This window comes from Strongylocentrotus purpuratus, unplaced genomic scaffold (assembly GCF_000002235.5).
Source record: "Strongylocentrotus purpuratus isolate Spur 01 unplaced genomic scaffold, Spur_5.0 spur5_scaffold_2, whole genome shotgun sequence".
Classification (NCBI taxonomy): domain Eukaryota; kingdom Metazoa; phylum Echinodermata; class Echinoidea; order Camarodonta; family Strongylocentrotidae; genus Strongylocentrotus; species Strongylocentrotus purpuratus.
In genome coordinates this window covers 13104112-13126660 of record NW_022145605.1, presented here as the reverse complement: position 1 = coordinate 13126660, position 22549 = coordinate 13104112, and the positions used below count along the sequence as shown (strand labels likewise).

Here is a 22549-nt window from a genome sequence, read left to right as displayed (position 1 = left end):
GTGTGTGTGTGTGTGTGTGTGAAAGAGACTGATTCTCCCTTCCTCCCCCCCCCCCCCCCCCTACCTAAATGTTCCACACTTATACACAAGGTGATTGAACATTGAATCTTTTGAAATGATTATTAATATTAGATTTGTAAGGTTTACAAGCATTCAAAATTGTAGTGCTGGAAAATTGTAATCTTTGGTTTGGTGACAATATACACCTGTACACTCATACAAAAAGAGATAAAAGCATGAAGAACTCACCGAAGGAAACTCTGAGAGAAGGTGGAATGCTCGGATGTAGAGTTCGTGAACATGGAGGATTGTGGGATTGCAGCCAACAATGAAGGGTAGACCACGGAATTCCGCAATACGATGGGCTACCCTCACAGGGAGCTCCTTGTGTAGATACTGGGCACTCCTCTGTGATATAAAACACATACATTTGTTAAAACTACACTTGTGTCAAAGATGCAAACTACTTTTTAGAAAGCTAAAGTAGCTTTTTCTTTAAAAAAAGAAGTTCCCACATCCTGATGTGAAAAATGTCAGAATTCTTATCTTCTTGCAACTGATGTGGCCTTTTATATCCCTGGTGAAAACAAGTACATGTACATGTATGCCTTTTTCTTTCTCCCACATTATACATGCATTATTTATGCTCTTTTAATAAAGCTCCTCTAAATAAAATAAAAAGTGATATACATGTACCTAAACTGTCCCATCAGGCAATTATTCCTGTTATGAAAGTGCCCCCCCCCCCCTCATCCAACAACACCCAATCACTGATAATAACAAATACCATCCTATATCATTAAAAGGTCATTTCCATTGAACACTCATCACAAAACAGCCACACAAAAAGATTTCTAGACAGGCTCAGTGAGGCATCAAGGCATATTTGAAACTCATCTCTACGTAACACGTGTGACAAATTTGATAAAAGGTGGTGCACTGTACTTTTTCTGTTTTTTAGGGATGCACAGTACATGTTCCGAGCATGTTTCTGTGAACAATATTTACATAAAGAATTTGTATTTTCAAATGGATTTTGTAAACAACAACAAATTTTGCTTGCTGATTTCTATACCACTCCCTCATCGACTTCCATGTACATAATCATGTGACTTACCAATAGATGGTTGCCATCAGGTGACTTCCCAGTGTAGAGGAGTGTGGCTGGTGTCAAACGTACAGAGGGCTGTCAAAAGAACAGAACAAATTATTACATGATCATGTCTGGAAAAGTTGTCAGTCATAACAGGTGGAATTTGGGGGCAATGTACAGGAATTCATATTGAAAGGTCACAGAGAGCATTATTAGTGGTTTTCTATCTTGTTATCCAAATATCGGAGAAAGACAGCAAGCATACATGTATATTCATAAAAACATTTTGTTTCATTTTTTAAATTTCAAACACTTGAACCGTGTAACAAATAATGCCCAACTTGGTGCTAGCACACACAACCACAGAAGAGTAAACCTGATTACAGTTTGTGTTTAGAAGTGGATCAAAGATTACTGAGTTCAATTGAAAACGTTGCCTTTTATGATCATATAAACAAGGACCTTCAGAGATATTATTTCAAATTACATGTATTTGTTTATGACTGTGAGAGGTGGTTACCATAATAATTGTTCTGGTTATTTTCATATCTTTGAGCTTCAATTATGTTGGAGCCAACCTCAAAGACATTGTTAATATTATAACAACACCTCAATAATGTTTTGAAATTATTTTGTGAAGAGGTCTTATGTGGTAACTTGTATTGTAGTGTATTAAAATATCCAAACATTCATGTACCTTTTTTGCTGCGACGTCGATTGCACTTTGGTTGTAAAAGGACACAACTGGCCTCGACTTTTCCTTTGCTGGGCTGTAATCATGGACAGCTGAGTAATTACTTTGTGGACGGTAAGAAGTAATAGCAATACTCCTGCTGTATGAAGCGCTCTTAAAATTTAAAGCCTGCTTGAAGACTAGTTGATTCGCTTTCATCGTTGATAATGCCATCTCTGCTGCTTTGTGGATGTAAAACTCAATCAGAATTCCATACAGAAATGAAAACAGTTATCACTATTCCAGAAGGGTACCTTGTCTAGATCATCCACAGAATAAACGTGCTTCATGGGCTAGTAGAGATTAGCATCAATTCTAAATGATACCCTGCTCCATGAATTGGCTTTAATCCAACATCAAGATCAAAGGCTTTCCAGGAACATTTGACTATCCCTTCCTGTCATTAATTGAAGCTGAGCGGCTGGATACCTGGTAACAAAACAGAGAGAAACAGATAGAAGAATATAGCAACAGTGAATAAAGTAGGAGATATTTAAAAAATCTAAAAACTGAAAATGTAACTTAAACTTAAAGCCTGACTGCCGAGAACTAGGCATTCTTATAGAATCTTGGATAAAGGTAATATTTTGTGTAAAAATTCTATTGGAAGTAAAACATATCCTTAAAAGAAAAAGTTGATGAAAAGAAACCGATTGATTTGTGAAACATGAGATCAGAATTTACTTTTCTATAATAGACTCTAGAGATTATAGACTCACTAGACTCTACATTGTCGATACCATGGAACCCATGTCAAAATTATTTACACTGTATAGCCGTCTCTTCAACTTTTCATGGTAACTTGAGAAAATGGCTCGTCATTTGATGTCATATTTTCTGATTTTCAAAATCAGAATTTCACTCAGGGATCTAGTATTATCTGCAGAGATTTTTCATATAGGGTCTAGAGTCTAGACTAGATTTAGATGGAATGTCTTCAAAGTTAACTTTGATTTGAGGCTTGAGGAATGCGTCCCAAAGCTCTCCTAGCTAGCAGACAGATTCTTATATTTAGTAGAGTCTAAGACTATTATTAAGAGTAGATCTAGACCCTAAATCTAAGACAGTTAAGTTTAAAGTCGTTTCGATCTAAGTCAGATACTGGGTGAGAAATACCCTTGGGATTGTCTCAAGGAAGTTGAGGCTCGAGTTGAGGTTTGACTTGTTCTTCCTTCCAACAACAAAATGAAAATTTTCGCACACTTACAGGAAAATCTAACATTTATCATCAAGATCATTAGGAGCTAAAGCAATATAAAGAAGAATCCTCGCTAATTTTCAAGTCAAGCTTTAGCTAGAAAGACATGGGGCTTTCCAGCGCCAGCTATTTCTTCGTGCCAAGCGCCGCGCCAACATGCAACAGCGCAGCATGTTTGCAACGCGATGCCCATGCTCCCGCACGGAATGGACCGAGCGATGACGGGCTAGTCTGTCTGTAGCGACTGCACGTACCGAGAGTCGTGACTACGGTACGGGTTCCCATGTTTGGATAATTAACTTACCCTAAACTCTTTATAATCAACATTTTATACCCTCAACAATCCCATTGAGCCATAAATAATTGAAAGACACTTACCTAACACTATATCTGTTTGATCAAACTGATGAAATTAGGGCTATTTCATGGAATTCCCACGAAAAGATTTTCTGTATAACCAAAGTGTTGTTGTTAGGGCTCCCTCTACAGTTTTAATTTCCGCCACTCGAATTTATAAAAACAAGGTCGGGTCAGACAAAGTACACATGATTAACCAGGAACCGGGGGGGGGGGGGGGGGGGGGGGGGGGGGGGGGGGGGGGGGGGGGGGGGGGGGGGGGGGGTCATCAACGTTCTCTAGAATCGATTTCGATCTTGAATGCTATTCAAATAATCTTTATAAATATGATTTTTATTACTAGTCTGATTAAATTAAGTTAAACCAACAAACATCTAATTAAAAAAACCAGGGGCCGATCCAGCGGCGAGGCCAAGCCAAAATAGGGGGCCGCACGGTCATGGTGAATCAGCCAGCCAGCCAGCGAATAAACGGGGGGGGGGGGGGGAGGGAGGGGTAAGGAGCAATTCGTGAGAAAAGGCGATTCAGCCAGCCGGCCGGCAAATCAGGGGCGGGGACCATCTGTTTTTTAATTATTAAAAAAAAAATTAATTTTGCTGTTTTGGGGGCCAGGGGAGGGGACCCAGATCCCCCATTGTCAAAAACATCACTGCAATTAAAATATAGGAAAAGAGCACCATACAGCACAATTGTTTGAATATATATCACATATGACCTCCGGCCTAGCTAGCATATAGCAAATTATCATTTATTTTGTTATTGTCATCTTTCATCCTGTTGATTATGTATTCTATTAATTTTTCTGTTAGCTTTCCTTCCTCAATGGTTTGGCTCATATGCTACACAGCTAAACCACCAGGTATATGTATAGCGGCATGACATATATAACTTAAATGAAGCAGGCACCACACAGAGTAACTCTTTCAATATCACATTGCAACATTTAATTTATTTATTGTTAAATTCTGTTTCAAATGTCACATATCTTACCAGTACTCTTACATAATACTACAATTGCACTACTAAGAGATATTACATTGAATGTATACACATACATCTACATATTCAGCCACTATAGTATACTGCAAATAATCATGTTTAACATAATTTAAAAAGCCTAATATTTATATCATTGAAAAAAGAACAGAAATATCAAAGGCAATTTTATTCACGACACAAGAATAGCAATAATGATGATGCCTGCATGTGTGCACGTACACCTAATTGTATTTTAAGTAAATACAGTTTACTCGATCTGCATAACTTGAAGTCGCAAAAGTCAAATTTTCGCCAAGTATAAAGTTCAATTCGGACCCTTTCCAAAAAGGTTAGTGTTGGGCCCTTCATGTACCACTTATTATATCAATATACACACAGCTCGTTATCAAAGAAAGGCAATTAAGAGTCACTTCATTCAAATCTTAACTTAACAACTACCAGTTTCCAGTCCTAATGATTTGTGGTAAGGGAAGGTAGAAAAATAACGTTTCATGGATCAGCAAATATATCTGCATCTATACTCCAAAACTTAAAAATCCCCCCAAAAAATTATTGGTATTTTTGTGCTTCCTTCTGATAACAGACAATCCCCAACTGAATAAAAGAAAATTTAAAAAATTGTTGATCTGGTAAATTTGTCTTTTTCTATTTTACAAAATATTGCAAAGTGTTGATCTTTCACACAAAAAGCACACAACCGATTTGAACAAAAACACCGCACAAGGAAGGACGAGATACATTATTTGACACTACAATGTTTTTCAAACTCCTTTGAGTTCTACTCATATTTATAAAACATATACATTTTCTAAAAATGCTTTAAAATATTAACTGAAATCTAGACTTAGTCCAGTAAGATGGCACACAGTTGAAATCCTTAAATAAACGTTTAAACTGTAAACATTTATTATATTTCGCTTTCTCTTACTACTTATTAATAACTTGAAGGTATTAAAGGTGAAATATATATGATGAGTGGTTAAAAACATGCATCTAATTAACACATACAAACTTATCAGTCGAATATCAACTGAATATTCAGGTATTAAGGCAGTGAACGAAACAATTATGCTAATCTTTTGTTTTTAAGTAATTTTGATTTGTGTACATGTACAGCGCTTTGAAAATTTTGTCACAAGCGCTATATAAATTTGTCATATTATTATTATTATTATAATAAAAGGAATTCCCTTATTTCCCTTTTTTCTTCAGGCAACTTACTTGAAAGTTTTAGCGGAAACAGCAACAATAGAAAATACCTCTTATAACTTCATTTACGGCCATTTTAACTTCAAAGATAATTTTTCGCATAATAAAGCAGTACTGCATGACTCCCCAATGCATTGAAGAGTAAAAACAAAACTTTATTCCAATATATGTATTTTTTCTTCACTTTATCGAATCTATATGTGATTCTCATGTTTAGTTTTAATAAAATATCTATTTGAAAAATGTATAAAAACTTAATCCTAGCATAATATTAAATACTTAATTAATCTTATCTCTAGAATACTGCTGGGAAAGTACAAGGCATTTTAACTCATAACAAGCCATCAAAAAATGGTTTGTTTTAAGGGGTTTAAAAAAAAAAAAAAATTACCCTGACTGCTAAGAAAGCACAAATAGGAAGTTTGATCGAGTTAAAGAATAACAATTAAAAAAACATACATATCAATTATAATTCTCTTTAGATGTTAAGTACAATCTACATACCACTGTCAAAACGATCTTTACAACAAATATTTTCTACATTCTGTCCACGATTTTTGTATTTGTATCAGTGTAAATATTACCAAGAAAGTAAAGTCTCTTGGTGCCTCAACCTGATTGCAAGAAAACAATGGATTTTGGCTTTCCAAAAAGAATATCAAGCATTATGATCTATATAAGGCTTCCAAGTGGTATCAGTGTATTTAATATCTTTAGCACAGTACCCGGATGACTGATAAATATTGTTTTCGTATTGCTCAGTCATCCAGGAACTTTCAAGGTACTATGTCCCATTTACAGGCCAAAAAAATGAAAAAGTTAAATTCCAACTTCATTTGAAAGATAATACTAATTTAGAACTTCTCTAAAAAATGTGGGGCTTGAAAATGTCTTCAAGTGGGAAAATAACGACTATTAGTTGTCAAATCGACTTTAGAGCTATAGAGTCCAAAAGTAATAGTCTTGATTTTCAGACAATTGTACCGAATGGTCATACGTTTTATGCTGCGCAAAGATTCAATCAGTTTAATCTTGGCCATCACAAGAAGTGGGTTACTGATGTAGAAAAATGCTCATGTACCCTTTACAACTCTTTTCATGTATGTTATTACCAAAGAAGAAAAAAAGCCAGTCAGTCACTCAGTAGTGTCTGACAGTGAAGTCTAGCACGTAAACGGGTTTCCTTGCATAATTTGAATATGAGGACACTGCTAATGTTTAAATTTCACAGATAGGACATACCTGTACATGACATATTCATAATTCCTGCAAAGTTCTACACCATTTGAGGTTGGCTGCAAAAGGGACATAGTACCTTTAACTATCGATATCACACAAACACAAAGCCATATTTACAGAGGTAAGTCAAAATTTGTTATTTTGCTAGTCAGCCTGATATAGATAATAATAATATATTGTATGGCTTTGATTTTGTGTGATATATGAGTATATTGTCATAGCTCGAGCAAAACATTCTTGTATCACACTCAAAGCCATCCAATATTATATAAATAACTTTATCTTATTTGGTCATATTTTATATCTCACATGGGGTTCGTAAATCGTAAGCTTACCCTTTCTTCCTCATTCAAAATACATCCTTATCCTATAGGATCGGGATTGTTTTCTGAGTTACTGAAATACAGAAAATGACAAAAATTGCACAATAGCAATATGCATGAGTTTACATAACATGATTTTATACTGCATTCTACAAAAATAAATTTCATATTCAAGAGCAAGATATGATTATATGTCTTCCTCTTAGGAATCAGTACATAAAATTAATCTTTAATGATGGATTTTTGACATTGCATCCTCTATTTATTCCACATCAGTGTAAAAAATACACGGGGGCTTGGGGCGAATTTGCCCCCGAAATGCCTAAAACAGCCCCCGAAAATCAGAAAAGAGCCCCAGTAAATTTGCATAGAGTTCAATGCAAAACAAATTTTAGAGTGTTATTTTTATGCAGGCAAGCTTGAAAAGTAGCCCCCGAAAAATAAATATTAATTTTTTCCCTGTTCCACATGAAATGATTTTAAACTGCATTCTACAAAAAATAAACGTTATATTCAAGAGCAAGATATGATTATTTACTGGGTGTAAGCCACAAATATGTTTAAATAAAAGATATGATTATATGTCTACCTCTTTGGAATTAGTACATAAAATTAATCTTTAATGATGGATTTTAGACACTGCATTTTCTATTTATTCTAGGTAATAATGAGACAGGCATTTCTTGGCTGTCATAGCTTTGGGTTCCTGTTCGACTGCGCTGGGCCCAAGGGCGGAACGACCGGTATGCCTACGGGTGAGGTGAGCCCAAGCTCACGTTGTATATCCCGTAGGTTCTCACTGGTGAGGTTACGAACGTCCTGCTCGATGGCGCACATGTCTTCTGAGTTTAAATTGCGGACATCCAGCCAATCAGAGAGCAGTGAGGCGGAGAGAGGGGCAGAGTCACACCTGGTGCTGTTCAACAAATTCAAAAAATGAGAAAGGGAATGAAATGAAAATTGAAATGAATCATTCGGTACAAAATTTTGTAATTAACGTCTAGATTTTACAGATTATTCATCATTTACTATTCAACAAAACAATATTGCAAAATTTAATTTTTTTTGTGAACACAAAAAATTAGAATTTGGGTTTTGGGTCCAAAACTTTAGTTTCCCGAAGTATCTCACACTCTTTGTTTTTCATCATAGAGTAAAACTATGAAATGATGACAACAATTTTCTCTAATTTTCCCTTATGTTTATCCTCTAAGGGTCCTTCAACAAAACAAAATTGCTCAGATAATAGCAAACTTGATTCTCATTTTGATGCTTCGCCAGTCCAACTTCAAGCCTTTACGTCCAATTATAAAAAGATTTCAATAATATTTCCTAGGTTCTAAGGAGTTGATTTTAACAAGAATCCGCTTCTTTTATCCTAAGCAGTTGAAGAAAAAAACACTTACCTATCATTTATTTGGACATTAGGGTCAAGAGATTCTCCCATCAGCTCCTCAATATCAAGGCTGAGTCCATAGCCACCTCCATCTCCCTTAGGCGTGACTGGTAGAGGCACGGAGAGAAGCGATGGTAACGTGTCTTCCACCACGGATCGAGAAAGCTGTCTAATGATGTTTGTGATGTCCGACGATGTTGAATCATGACGTCTCACCAGAGCTGGGTTTTGCGATCGATTTGCCGTGGTGGAGGTGTGGTTGTTCAGTGAACCTGCAGGATTGGCTTGGGACGTTGTAGATCTGTAATCAGGCGGTGATTGTTGCAAGCAGGATGGTGGGGAGGGGATGTGGCTGGGGGGAGAGGGTGTCTGCCGATCAGAGGGAGTGCGGTAGAGCAACTGCTGCTTTGGAGACCGCTTTGGGCTGAGGAACACATCACTGCCGGAGCGATTCCTTGATGTCGACACAAACATGGGCATGTAGGGCATGGGTTGTTGGTTTGTCACTTGCATGGTTGGATCAAATGTCAGTTCTTCTCGGGCATCACTTCTTGCACCAAAAGGTATTCTGCTTTGGACAGAGTTGCCTGTATCACCCGTGCTCTCGACATTTAGTGAAAAGGGCGAACCTGAGGCAAAGAGACTATTCCCTGAAGGCAGGTCTAGCTGAGAGAGGTAATCAGGGGATTGCAGGTAGCTTGCTGGGTTCAGTGATGATATCTCCTCAAAGAGAGTAGGACTTGCTGTTGCACCAAACTTGGGCGATTCCATTAATGTCGCTGATACTCTCAAACCTTTCAATACATTCCCACTTGAAGTGTCTGCTGGGTCAAATTTGGTTGAATATTGCACAACGTCAACGTCAGATCTTTTGGGATCGTTAGGCAGCTGGGTTTTAGCTGCTGGTTCATATGGCGCATCGGATTCCGACTTGACTCGCCTGGAACTTTCATCCTGAGACTTTGCAGCAGCAGCATTTTTTTGCTGCATGCGATTCCACCTCTCTAACATGTTCTTGTCCTCCTCTGTCAGCAGTGCAGGAGGCTGCTTCTTCTCTTCCTTGTCGTGACGATTCTTCTTCTTCTTCTTCATGGATCGCCTAATCTTCTGCTTGCGTTTCTCCTCGCGTTCCCTCTGACGAGACAAGGCCGTCACAGGCATCTTACCTCCACCTTTGCCTGGCTCACTGGAAGTGGATTCTAAAATAAAAGAAGAAAATAAAACATTACATCAAACATAAATTTGTACAAATATGATCATCTGAATGCATGCAAAACAGAATTCCATATTCCTTAATTGTATGGTGGTTCATCTCTAGTATATATAGAATAAGACGAGTGTGTTTTCCTCCATTACAATTCAGTTCTCACTTCCGTCATTAAAGAACATGTAAATTGGATAATAAATAAGGGTTTGAATAGAGGGAATGTAGTACAAAATAATGAATATCGTTTTACGTTTTGGTCAAAATGTGTTGATGAGGTTTAAAAAGACAGCATTTTACCTTCATGTCATTTTTTTACACCTACATTTCATTTCACTTTCATTTCATTTCTTTATTGTGTCCATATAGGATAATTGTTTATATGCACATGAACAATCTTGCTTCAACATATGAACATAGGAACAACATATAATTGACATTCATAGGGCCCTGTTTTAGTATACATTTGATATAATATACATGGTCATGATGAATATACAAACATATACATTTAAATACTCTTTCTTCTTCTTCTTCTTCTTCTTCTTCTTCTTCTTCTTCTTCTTCTTCTTCTTCTTCTTCTTCTTCTTCTTCTCTTTTTCTCTTACATACCCTCCATTTTTTAAAAATTCTTATATGCTCTAATCTGAAGTAGGTATTTTGTGTTAATAATTATTTCTTGATATGGTATAACAGTAGGGGTACAACAGTAAAGTAAGTATACTAAAACAATATATATATATATATTTGTGTAAAATGTCAATGAGGGTATTTTGTATGTACATGAACATCAATGTGACAAATGGAAACAGATGCTGTTTGGTTACGAAAGTCGCTGTGTAATTTTTCTACATACAAAATCCCCTTCCTCTTGAGCCTCCTTCATATGCAAAACTGCTACATTAAAGGGCAGGTCCAAGCTATTGTCCCCTCTGGGGGTCAAATTTCATCTTTATATATATTTAACAAACTATACCTCATTTTAAAGGTGAAACTATGAATTTTATGAATCTGATAAAAAATTAAAAAAATTATCAAAATACGAAGAGCGCCAAGGTCACGAACTTCGATTTGTATTAATTAGCGTGACGTACGGGACATTACATTTTTATTTTTGTATCTCATTTGAATTATTTGTTTAAAATTAAATATCTCAGGACATGAAGACCATCATGCTAGAAAATAGTAAAAAAAAATATAAAAACTTTCAAAATTAATTAATTATGCAAATGAGGTAGGTTCCAAAGTGTGATGTCCCGTACGTCAAAATTTGATCATAATTTGTTTAATTTTAATTATGAAAATATTTTTTTTTTTTAAAGATATTCTAGGAAGTTCTAATTTAGATGAATACCTAACAAAAAATAGGTTTAACAAAAATTTCGAAAATTCTGTGTTGATTACATAATCAAATTAAGAAATGTGACGTACGGGACAAGTGTGTGACGTACGGGACAACCCCATATAAAACCAATGCGAGATGTGAAAAAGGAAATGACCAAAAGGAGAATATATACTGTGTTAGGAAACTTGTTGTATGTAAAATGATGCTAAGAGTACAGGTGTACATACGCTACACATTTCTGTATCTTATACTACAGAGCAAAGTGAATATATGCGAATGACGTTTGTTGGGACAAGTTGCCATTTATTTACAATTAAAAAAGAAAATGAGGAGGGTGCAGTTTTTAGGCGATTACCATATCATATCTGAACACGCCTTTAAATCAGGGGGAAAATACATGGGGGCTCGGGGCAAATTAGCCCCCAAAATGCCCAAAAGAGCCCCTGAAAGTCATATAAGAGCCCCCAAAAATGTGCATAGAGTTCAATGCAAAACAAATTAAAGAGTGTTATTTTCGTGCAAGCAAGCTCGAAAAGTAGTCCCCCAAATTCTTCGAATAATTTTTTCCCTCAGTTTACACACACATCAAGGTTGGTAAATTATGCTTGAAATATCACACTTTTCCCAATATTGACTGTGACTCACCTAATCTGTCCTTTTTATGATTCTTGAGAGCAGAGTTCATGAGAGCTGCTTTGATGAGAGCCTTTGTGTCTTCTGAGATTGTCTTCTGACTGGAGCTATTGGAACGATCACGTTGACCATCACCTTCTCTACTGCTTAAAAAAAAACATTGGTTCAAAAGTAAAGTCATATTACAGGGATGGATCTCTATAGGTTATGTGCCTAAATCCAGTTTAGATCTTTACATAAAAAGTTGGTACAAGTACCCGTCATACTTGTGTACAAGGATTATTACGTAAAAAATGCAACAGTATAGATCAGAGTAAATTACTGAAAACTAATATCGCATGCTTCAAGACTATTACTCTGACTCTCTCTGAGGTACATTCCTTAAAAATTGAAACATATACATTATTCCCAAGTAATTATTAACCTTTTTTTTGAAAAACAGTGAATACCATAATTTATGAAACCAAATTTGATCAATTGATAGAGAGTAAGACTCAAGGATGGTTTAACTTAAGTCTAGAGTGACCAATTTCCAGCAGATCCTACAGTATCTGTACGAATGACAGATTGAAAGTTGAAAACTATATCTGTTACATACCTTGCATGAGGTACACCTGAGGTGCTCCCTTGGACAGTATCGTTTCTATCTTCCTCAGAGGTAATGTCAGCTTTACTAGATATTTGTTCTTCAATGAGGGGTGTTGCTTCTCCTTTGGCACTTTGCATTTCAATATCGCTGGAAACAAGTAGGGACGTTGTTCCTTGGCTGTAAATCTTTCCTTGGGCAGGCATTTTGTCCGATGACATAAAGAATGACGTCAGGGGGTCCCCACTAGTGGACTTGGCACTGAGCATTTCAACGTCGCTTACAGAACCAGGCACTGAGCCCATGTCAGGTAATCCAAGAAACACATTAGATACTGGAGTTGGATCAGGTTTTGAATCTGTCTCAAACTGAATGCTGCTAGGCTCCATGGGAGGTTTGAATATTTCCGGGCTGAGACTACAGTCGGCTGCTACAAACTTCGGCGACAGGTCGGTGAGTCCTCCGAACAGGGGTGAAGTTTGTGAAAGGCCACTCAGCAAGCTTTCTCTGATGAGAGGTGAGCTAGAAGATGGTGGCACGCTATCACCGTCACTGTCATTCCTCGCCTCACCCACTGCTCCTTGGGGGTCCTTATTGAAAGATGGACCTACTGTCTCAAGAGTTGTCCTCCTTGATGACGGTCCTATGGTTTGGAGAGTGTCTCTTTTACTCGATGGACCTACAGTCTGAAGAGAATGCCTGCTGCCAGTAGGACCAATAGTTTGAAGACTACTAGATGAAGGGCCAATAGTTTGTAGGCTTCCACGATTACTAGATGAAGGACCAATTGTTTGAAGGCCACCACCACTATTTGATGAAGGTCCGATTGTTTTGAGGCTACCAAGACTGTTAGAGGAAGGGCCTACAGTTTGGAGAGTGCCATGATTGGTAGCTGGCTGTGTAGCTGCACCAGATGTGTCAGTCTTTGGAACAACACTCAACAGTCCTTTACTGACCCATCCTGTGGGTTTATTGTACTTGAGGATCATTTTGCCAATTTGCTGTTTGATTTGTTCCCTGCTCATGACGTGGCTTTCAAAGGAAAAGTCAAACTTTGGAAAACAGTCTGGCTCATCATCGGGACTGTAGTAGGTAGCCAGAAACGGATGCTGGAGTGCCTTGTTGACCGTTATGCGCTCTGATGGCTCAAATATAAGCATCTTCGCTAGCAGATCCAAACCTTGAGGATCAGCTTTAGGGTACAGTTTAGACAGGTCTTTGGGAGTCTTGTTGGCAAAGTTCTTCTGGAAGAAGTTGTACAGATGATCACTGCTTGTGGATTTCAGCATGTGGGTTGGAGGCATGCCAAGGACATCCACTATGAGAGAGAGTTGATCAATAGGATTCTTTCCCGGAAACATCTGTTTCCTACCAATCATCTCACCAAGAATACAACCCACAGACCAGACATCCACCGCTAGGGTGTAGTCATCTGAAGAAAACAGAAGCTCTGGTGCGCGGTACCACCTCGTAGCTACATAAGAGGTCATGAACATTTTCTTCTTATCCGTGCTAAATGTGGACAATCCTCTTGCCATTCCAAAGTCTCCAACCTTCAGTTCGCAATTCTCATTGACTAACAAATTGCTTGGTTTCAAATCCCTATGGATCACATCAGCAGAGTGGATGTACTTGAGCCCTCTCAGGATCTGATAGAGAAAGAACCTGATGTGCTCCAGACTGAACGGTTGATTGGAGTGGATGATTTGATGCAAATCACTTTCCATGAGGTCAAAGACCACATAGACATCTTTCATCTCCGACAAAGGTTCCTTGGGCATGAGGATCTCCCGGATGGCGATCACGTTCTCATGCCTGAAATGACGCAAAATCTTCAACTCTCTGAAGGTCCTTTTGGCAGTGGTGAGCTCATCAAAGGAATTTGGAATCTTTTTGATGGCCACCTTCTCGCCATTCTTCTTATTGATTGCTGAACAAACAACTCCATAGGCGCCTGGGTGGGAAAAGAATATTGTGTTATTGACATGTTCATAGTCAATATAAACATTATGCTACTATACCTATGACTAAGGATAGTTCCGAAGGTAGGCTATTTATATCATCTTCTCTCTCCCAACAATTTCTCCTTAGAACATACCTAAACAGATTTAAACTTTTTTAAATATTGAAAGTTTGAAACAAGTATGTACCACATTGTTTAAAAAAGATGTGTTACACTTCATAAGAGTTTGTCAAAACTTTTTTTCAAGGTGAAATATCGATATGCCTACATAAACATTGGAATTGGAAACCTCTTTGGCAAACTTAAAATACAATAATGTTGAATAACTTATTAACTTTATATTCTAAGTTTTGACATTTTGAATAGATTTCCCTAAAGGACTAGAACTTAAGAGATAAATGCTAATGTATAGTATTTGCTAAGACCAATGTCTTCCAATACCCCCAGACAATACAAAATATTTGTGAAATAATGAGTTAAGTAGAATTCAAAACTATTTCTCGTTAACAATTTTTTTCATCCTGAGAAAGTAGGAGAAAAACAAATCATATGAATTCCTAATAATTTTGTCTGTACCTGTTCCAATCTTTTCTAGAGGTTTGTAATTTGAGTTGGCAATGTCAAACTTGACATCCATGCATCTGCCCTTGAAAGCAAGGAGACTCCTTGATGCAGCTTGCTGCATTATGTTGGTTTAGTTAGACTTCATCAAATTTCAAGTAGAAATTATAGCATCACGCAGACCTAGAATTTGTAGAAAAGTAGAAGGGAAAAAGCAGATAATTTACAAATGATACAATTACAAGATATATTTGTTTTTCATTTCATTTATTGACCATTAAAACAAACTAAATATTCAAAGACATCAATACAATAGAAGAATAATATCAAAGAACAACAACATAAGAAAGTAATATATTAGATTTAGAGTAGACCCAGTATGATGATGATGTACGTATTAGACCAATGCCTGGCAACCCAATGCCTAGACCGAAAGCTTCAGTCTCTATATCGTCGGTTGTTCCACTGAGACTACGTCTGGCTCCACTAGACCTCCGGATATAGAGACTGAACTATGCCTATGCCATCGTACGTTGAAGATACACTCTCTACGGGTATACGATAAGACGATACTGCCCTGACGCTAAGTTAAATCCTTTTTTTGTTATAATCGCATGCACTTACATATAAAATTGACGTTTAGAATTAAACCACACATGATAAACATTAAGAAAATATGTACCTTGGACCTCTGCATATGAAATCTTCTTCAAAAAAGTGTTATTATCTCTTCCACTTGACTGTCTTCAGAGGTCAGCCATCTTGAATCAAAGTAATGAATATTCATGACAAATTTTTTTAGTCTCCACCCCATTGACCTCATTCATAGACGTGCGCGTACGTGCACGTACATGTACATCTCGCATCGTTTGAGTTCTCGTGTTGTCTGCTTCACTTGCGCGCGCTATCCTCGATGTGCCGCGCGGAGGAGCTAGCCGAGGCAAGGTCAACCATCCCCATTATCGTATTTGAAATTTTGCATATTCATTAGCCGCCATTTTGATTTCCGTCGGTCAGAATGCTTGACGTGGGTCATCGAGAAGCAGCCAAAAGCTCGGTAAGTCCTTTTATTTCTTTTATATTTCTATTTCGTAGGGAAGGGGGGTAAAAAGGGAACTTTTAGGGACTGACAATTGCCTAGAAAATTACTGCAATTGAAGATAAATGATGTATTTCTCCTCAAGTTTGTCATGTTTGTGGGAGGGGCCTAACGGCTAAAATCTAGCCGTGATATCTTCAAACAACATACGATGGCATAGGCGATCGTTCAGTCTCTATATCCGGAGGTCTAGTGGAGCCAGACGTAGTCTCAGTGGAACAACCGACGATATAGAGACTGAAGCTTTCGGTCTACCCAATGGCAATGCCAATGCCATGGTTTGCTCAGGTTTGCTGGAGTGAATAAATGGTGCGTTATAATTATGGCGGTAATGCAAATCTTATTCGTGATAGACCCTATTGATAATACCAGTTTTGCTTCATCAGCTAAACTGTCTTATATCCTAGTTAAAGAAAAAACTGTATTTGTTACCTAAATTAACTTGCTGCCCATTTACAATTTACACAGTAAAAAAAATGAGCTGATTGAATACACTATAGACTATTACATCGAATGATACATGTGGGACCGAGGTAGGTAAAAACTAAAATTGCAGATAAAACAAGTGCTTTAAACTAAAGGTTGACAATGAAAAAGACGCATACTACTTGTTTGAAATGATTTACAATGACCACAATTTTACAAAAATTATAAATTCTCACCTTATTCACAGTAAAATAACCTCAATCGGGTACATTCTAGGCCGAAGGCAGTGTGCGTATTAACGGATGCACTCCTGTATAAATACAACACTGTTTCTAAAAATAGAACTGCCATAACTCACAACCAATGAACGAAGAGCTGCTTTGACAAAAGGGAATTGCGAAACTAAATTAAAAACGACTCCACCCTTTCCTATAGGGCTAGGCCCTGTACTTGAAAAAGAAAAAAACAAAGAGTCACAGGGATCTAGCAAGGCCCGATAATTTTGCTTTTAATAAGATAGATTTATTTTCCAATCGCTTTAGATCTGGTGCCTATATGCTAGCCAGCGTCACGGTAAAAATCATAACTGTAGCTAGCTGTTAAACTAATGAGTGCAAGTTATACAATCACCCCCCCCCCCCTCTTTTATATATGTTGCCTCGGTTCATCCTACTCAAATTGTACTTCATGTGAATTATTTCCCCTATTTCTCTTGCCTCGTGCATTTAATTTCAAGTGAATTTTTCACCTATATATATATTATTATCATTATTAGTAGTAGAAGATAAATTAAATAAAAATTTTGAATTGTACATTCACCCCCACCCCTCTTTTAACCGTTGCATCCTACCAATGAGATACTCAAATTCATGTAGTAAGACCTGCATTCTACCTGCATATATCTTTTTCCCCATCTTTTGCCTTGAGCATTTAATTTCAAGTGGATTTTTCACCTTACAAATCTTTTCTATTATTATTATTAGTAGTAGTAGTAATAGACTATTACTACTAAGTAGGAGTGGTAGTAGCAGTAGAAGTATTTGTCATCATCACCATCATCATAATTATCATTTTTATCATAATTTTTATATTGTAATCATCAACATCATTATCATCATCATATAGTTGTTCCACATGACCCGAGAACTATATAGAAACCCGTTTTATAGACCTAAATTTGACTATGATTATACTAAAACAAGAAAATTAAACGCCTTGTACTATGTCCGCCTGAATTATTAATGTGAGCTCCAGTCTTGTCAACTATACAATTATTCCGTCTGATTAAAACTTTCACATTTTTTCTCATCTGCCATGCATTTATATTGAACCTAGCTCAAACCTAATATTGAATTGCTGCAGTTCAGAGTGGGTATGCATCCTAGTAATAGTAGGTCCACGATTGCCTACCCCCCCCCCCCTCCAGCAGATGAATTGATCATACGCCAATTGCTATTTATTAATTCATTAGATTCATTTCATTTAATTTTGTCAGAAAACAAAGGCGACATATTTCTTTGATTTTATTTCCGGTACATTTTTACGATTATGTGTATGTAAATTGTAAATTAATTTTGGTGCTATGTAGTAGTGATGCTATCTGCTCCAGGTAGCGTTATTTTTTTCTGTGGCACAGATTGGGGTTAGGTGCGTGTTGAGCCTATGGGAAAGTTTAGGGTTAGGGTTATGGTTAGGATTAGGGTTAGGGTTAAATCAAGACCTCTTAAAAAAAAAAGCCCCAATCTGTGCCGCAGAAAAAATGACGCCTCCCGGTAACATTGAGTGGGGGGGGGGGGGGGGGGGGGGGGGGGGGTATCTACTATGATTTTTTTTTTTCTCTCTCTCTCTCTCTGGCAGTTTTTTTTTCTTCTTTTTTTTTTTTTTTTCATTTTGTTTTGTTTACCGTCTTATTGTCTAGCTAGAGAAGAAGTCACTACAGGATCTCAACGAAAAACATAGATCAACGTGGAGTGTACTAAAACGAGACCGTAGAGGACGCTCTTTGAAAAATATTTATTTACAGAGCCTATGTATACGCACGTGTACTGCATGTACTGACTTGAAACAGACTGTCTATTTTCCTGTAATATTTTTTGTTTTGACGTGGACATCTGCCACCATGCCTATGGGAACCAGGAGAAGTTCTAGACGGATTGCTGGAGGAACAGAGTCAGAAGGAGACCAATCAGACAGTTCTAGTAAGTTCTTTTATTCTGAGATTCGCAAAAACGTACACGTTCCACTCAGTCGTGACAACGGAACGGAGCTCTGCCGCGCCGCTGCGCCGCACCGCCCCGCCTGTTGCAGAGCCTGGACAGTCTAGAGAGATACTCTGTTGGAGCTCAGCTCTGGAGTTTGGAGCACGATCACGTCACCATTATTACCATACAACTGCGCCAGTTTGCCATATTATATTATTGGAAAGTTTGCCATATGCTCTTGACAAAATTGAAATTGTTTGAAAGTGTTTACATCTTTAGATTTGCTACCTTTCACTTTCCCTCTCCTCTCTCATTTTCATTCAAAATCTGCTTCCTTCACTTTAGTAATTCCTGTTTGTCAAGGCTCAAGTTTATGTTGCCCATTTCATGGAATTTGAAATATTGTTGGTATTATCAGTGTAAGTTTGTGCATATTATATTTCTCAAGTATAATTATATTCTAGACTGTTTAGTACTGTCTACTGACTTTTATTACACCTAGTAATGTTATTTTTAATAAACTCAACAGATTATGTTTTTTCTAACCCTCTTGGCCGGTGTTTGTTTATCTTTCCTATCCAAACATGCCTCTTTCTTTTAATGAATAAAGCATTTGTCAAGGGTTCAGTACTTCTTACTTCATTGTTACTTTTGTTACTCACATTTTACAGACTTTCTGCAGAAATCTATGTAGACCTAGATATAATATTAATTTGATCCAACATACATGTAAGAGAACTAATATTCAAAAAAGAAAAAAATAAAGATATTTCATTTTCATATCTGGAATCTCCCTGCACAGTGTATCCTAATAAATTGCATTTACTGGAGCTCTTTGTCAAGAGTAGATTTTCGTTATCATTGCCATTGGTAATAAGTAAGTGATTATTTCCCATAAGAATGCATCTAGCTGTCTTATTCTTTCTGAAATATAAATATACATTTTCATTGATTTACTACTTTTTAACAAATTTATACACTCCTTTTATACTCACTCCTTCCAGTAGGTCAATCGAGCCCAAGAAAGAGGGTTTCAAGATCTGCTAAGAAGACTACTAAGAGCAAGATATCTGAGGAAAAGATCAAGTCCATTCCAGAAGAATCATTGAACTTTGACATAACAGATGCATCAACACCTGTAAAGAACAAACACAATGTGTCATTGGACAAAGATAAGCAGGGGTCAAACACCCCTCAACCATTGGACATACCTTCTGTTGCAAGTGAATCGGTGAAATCTGTAGACTGTAGTTCAGACTCCAAGGAGAAGTCTGCGGAAAAGACTACTACCACAGACATGGCACATTCAAAGAAAAGGTCTGCAAAGGAGACTACTACCACAGAGGTGGCACATTCAAAGAAAGGTCTGCAGCAGAGACTACTACCACAGAGGCGATACACTCAAAGAAAAGGTCTGCAGAAGAGATAATAGCCCCTTGTGATGTCATCAAGAATGTGATGGAAGCTTATAAGCAGGAATCTACGACAAAGAAGAAGTCCAAGGGCATGGCGAAGTCAGGAAGGCCTTGGAAAACTGAACAGACTGCAAGGTGGGTACATGTACATACAGGAACAGTTCTAGAAGGTTTTTTTTTTTTTAGTGGAAAGGGGGGGGGGGGGGGAAGGAGGCTTTATAGAGTTGGGGGGGGGGGGCGGGGCTTGAAGAAATTTCAGGAAAAATGGAACCCTTACCCCGTCACTACTGGGTATAGGTAGACTAGAAGATAACATTGAGTTTCTAGGCCTTTGCAAACCAGAGGAAAAATGTGTATATAGAAGTAAAGAAACATGTGATGGCCATTGTCCATAGTGAAAGGGGCATGTACACAAGATTCATATTTAACATCCAAAAAGAAACTGAGTTGGATAAAAGTGTGCAGTTTCTTGCAATCCTCATACCGGTACTTGAAATAAGTCCAGATTCATTATTAAGTTCTCATTTTGAAATTATATATTAATCTCTGTTTAGCTGTAGAGTGTTTTTGTTTTCTTGCACAAGATCAATAAAGCTTAGTTTTATAAACTCCAAGTATAATTCTCATTGTTGATTTTCTGTCTATTTTTATTTCAGGTTTTCTGGCATGAAAAAAGACAAGCCCCTCAGGTCATCATGGCAACTCAAAATGGCCCAGAAAGCGGAAAAGATGTCCGTCAGAAAATATCAGCAGGGTCTAGAAGATGCCAAGAGGGAGGCCAAACTAGTAAGTCTGTCAACAGCATTTCTCTGTACATTTTTTATGTGACATCTAATTGGAACATCTCACAATACTGACAGATTCGGTCTTGTGAACACTCAGATAACTTTAAGAAGACAGACTTTGTCAGTCTTGTAGGCTCCAGGTAAAATTGGCCGTCTGTCTCTTGTGCCATTGGTCTCTCGAGGGGTTCGATCTTATTGGCTGTAACCCTAGAATCGGGTACATATTAAGAGCACTTCTTTTTGTTTTTATGTAGATTTGTAGAATTAAAGAAATTGACTTTGCCAGCAACCTATTAATTGGGAGAAGTATTCAGAAAACTATGCAACCTTGTATAAATTAGGACTGATGGAAGTCAAACGTTTTCATTGAAAAATTAAATTGAGCAGACTAAATTCATTCATGTTTTATATATGTTCACCCAAAATTCTCTTTTAAGTAAGAATACATGGCCAGTTCGACACAGAAATTTATCAACGACTTGTCCTTATTTCGGTTTGCTATGATGGGGGAACATGCTTTCACTAACATGATAAATACAATTTTCAGAATGCCCTGGGCCCCGTCTTACAAAGAGTTGATATCAATTGCAACTATGTACAAAAGAGATAGGAGACTGCAAACTTGCAATTGATTAGCTATGTACATAAGAGATAGCCAGATAGGAGACTGCAAACTTGCGATTGGTATGAGGACTCGCAATTGATTTGGATCAATCGCAACACAAGACGGGCCCTTACTTGAGATATATTAATTTGAAGTATATTGTCAATTTGTTTTTGCAGTTGAAGAAGCAGCGCAGAGAAGAACATGAGAAGAAGAAGGCAGAGAATCAGAGGAAATCAGAAGTGGTTCAAGTCGTAAGTCTGCTCACATTCTTGGCATTTTATTCATTACAAGATAAGCCATGGAGACACTGACCATTTGTATCACTGTGAATAATTATAGGACATTGTAGCCGGTGCATGAAGAATGGGGCCAATTATATTTTACAATGGGTACATATTAGGCCTGAGTCGTTAGGTTTTTTTGCTAAGCGTTTAACCATTAACTTTATACACGTTCAGAGAGCTGTGTGGGGCGGTATTTTACTGTTTTGAAATAATAATCTTTACTTTAAATATTTCCAAGCGGGGAATTTTGTTAAACTTGTTTGATTTAACATTCTATTTTTAAATGCAGTTACACAGATTATGAAATTAAATCAATATTTAAGGTCAATGAACCTCTACTTTAGTGCTAAAAAGAAATAATCTCATATTCATATTGTCTTCATGTATGTACTGTTAATAAATGCAGTCTTATTTAAAAGTTTTTAGTTATAATGTTCAATGTCAATTAATAGTTCCATATCTACAGTTTTGTGATTCTCAATTGTTGTGCCTTGCTATTCTAAATAAATCCTGTAATTATGTGAGGATTCCCATTTGGTGGACAATCAATCTAAAAAACAAAACTGAATTTGAAATGTTCTGTGAATTCAACCTGGTATTGAACATTGCTTGCAAGTTGTACACCACTATTTCTTTGAACTCTATAGGATAACTCTCATGTATTATTATTATTATCTATTTACTTTTTACAGATAAAGAATCCAGCCAAGTTGAAGAGAATGAAAAAGAAGCAACTTCGTATGATTCAGAAGCGACCCACTTGAGAAATGAGCAGGAAACGGAAACAGACTTTCTGATAAAATGCGCTATATCATCAGTCAGAATAGAAACAGAGCCAAGCCACAGATCAGGTCGGCAATTCCACTTTGGGGGGGGGGGGGGGGGGGGGAACA

General features: G+C 37.2%; 3 protein-coding genes across 7 annotated transcripts in view; 1 reads left to right on the top strand and 2 right to left on the bottom strand.

The window, feature by feature from the left end:
- The window catches only part of LOC574737 (3-methyl-2-oxobutanoate dehydrogenase [lipoamide] kinase, mitochondrial), a 30891-nt gene extending 27376 nt beyond the window's left edge, over window positions 1-3515 (bottom strand). Inside the window, exons 1-4 of one of the 2 annotated variants that reach the window (XM_030991710.1) lie at window positions 3403-3515; window positions 1791-2255; window positions 1118-1186; window positions 250-408 (exon numbers count right to left, since the gene is read on the bottom strand). In XM_030991710.1, the coding sequence (XP_030847570.1) occupies window positions 250-408; window positions 1118-1186; window positions 1791-2000 (438 nt within the window). In that variant the 5' untranslated portion in view covers window positions 2001-2255; window positions 3403-3515. Of the gene's footprint in view, window positions 1-249; window positions 409-1117; window positions 1189-1790; window positions 2256-3402 lie in introns of those variants that run through there. The other variant, XM_030991711.1, reaches the window with a different exon arrangement.
- Window positions 3516-7619: 4104 nt separating this feature from the next.
- LOC574672 (cyclin-dependent kinase-like 5) lies at window positions 7620-16720 on the bottom strand. Of its 2 annotated transcripts, none has more exons than XM_030991704.1 (6): window positions 16601-16720; window positions 14855-15022; window positions 12328-14269; window positions 11742-11875; window positions 8558-9746; window positions 7620-8067 (listed from the first exon to the last, which is right to left on the bottom strand). In XM_030991704.1, exons 2-6 carry the CDS (start codon window positions 14961-14963, stop codon window positions 7842-7844), a joined length of 3600 nt encoding a protein of 1199 aa, XP_030847564.1. In that variant the 5' UTR covers window positions 14964-15022; window positions 16601-16720; the 3' UTR covers window positions 7620-7841. The 2 variants fall into 2 exon arrangements, with proteins under 2 accessions (XP_030847564.1, XP_030847565.1); XM_030991705.1 differs by having other exon boundaries at window positions 11742-11872.
- Window positions 16721-18366: 1646 nt separating this feature from the next.
- Window positions 18367-22529, top strand: LOC100889012 (coiled-coil domain-containing protein 86). 3 transcript variants are annotated; one of them, XM_030991709.1, is made up of 5 exons: window positions 18372-18562; window positions 19570-20115; window positions 20637-20766; window positions 21549-21623; window positions 22349-22529. In XM_030991709.1, exons 2-5 carry the CDS (start codon window positions 20024-20026, stop codon window positions 22418-22420), a joined length of 369 nt encoding a protein of 122 aa, XP_030847569.1. In that variant the 5' UTR covers window positions 18372-18562; window positions 19570-20023; the 3' UTR covers window positions 22421-22529. The 3 variants fall into 3 exon arrangements, with proteins under 3 accessions (XP_030847568.1, XP_030847566.1, XP_030847569.1); XM_030991708.1 differs by lacking the exons at window positions 20637-20766; window positions 21549-21623; window positions 22349-22529 and having other exon boundaries at window positions 18367-18562; window positions 19573-20027; XM_030991706.1 differs by lacking the exons at window positions 20637-20766; window positions 21549-21623; window positions 22349-22529 and having other exon boundaries at window positions 18369-18562; window positions 19570-20027.
- The last annotated feature ends 20 nt before the right edge of the window (window positions 22530-22549 follow it).

Coding starts and splice junctions, on each gene's coding strand:
- LOC574672 (XM_030991704.1), bottom strand. CDS start 14,963: ATGCAGCAAGCTGCATCAAGGAGTCTCCTTGCTTTCAAGGGCAGATGC. Junction 11,876..12,327: donor TCAGGTGTACCTCATGCAAG/GTATGTAACAGA, acceptor TTTTTTTTTAAG/CAGTAGAGAAGGTGATGGTC. Junction 9,747..11,741: donor TCATAAAAAGGACAGATTAG/GTGAGTCACAGT, acceptor CTTTTATTTTAG/AATCCACTTCCAGTGAGCCA.
- LOC100889012 (XM_030991706.1), top strand. CDS start 18,484: ATGCCTATGGGAACCAGGAGAAGTTCTAGACGGATTGCTGGAGGAACA. Junction 18,563..19,569: donor AGACCAATCAGACAGTTCTA/GTAAGTTCTTTT, acceptor CACTCCTTCCAG/TAGGTCAATCGAGCCCAAGA.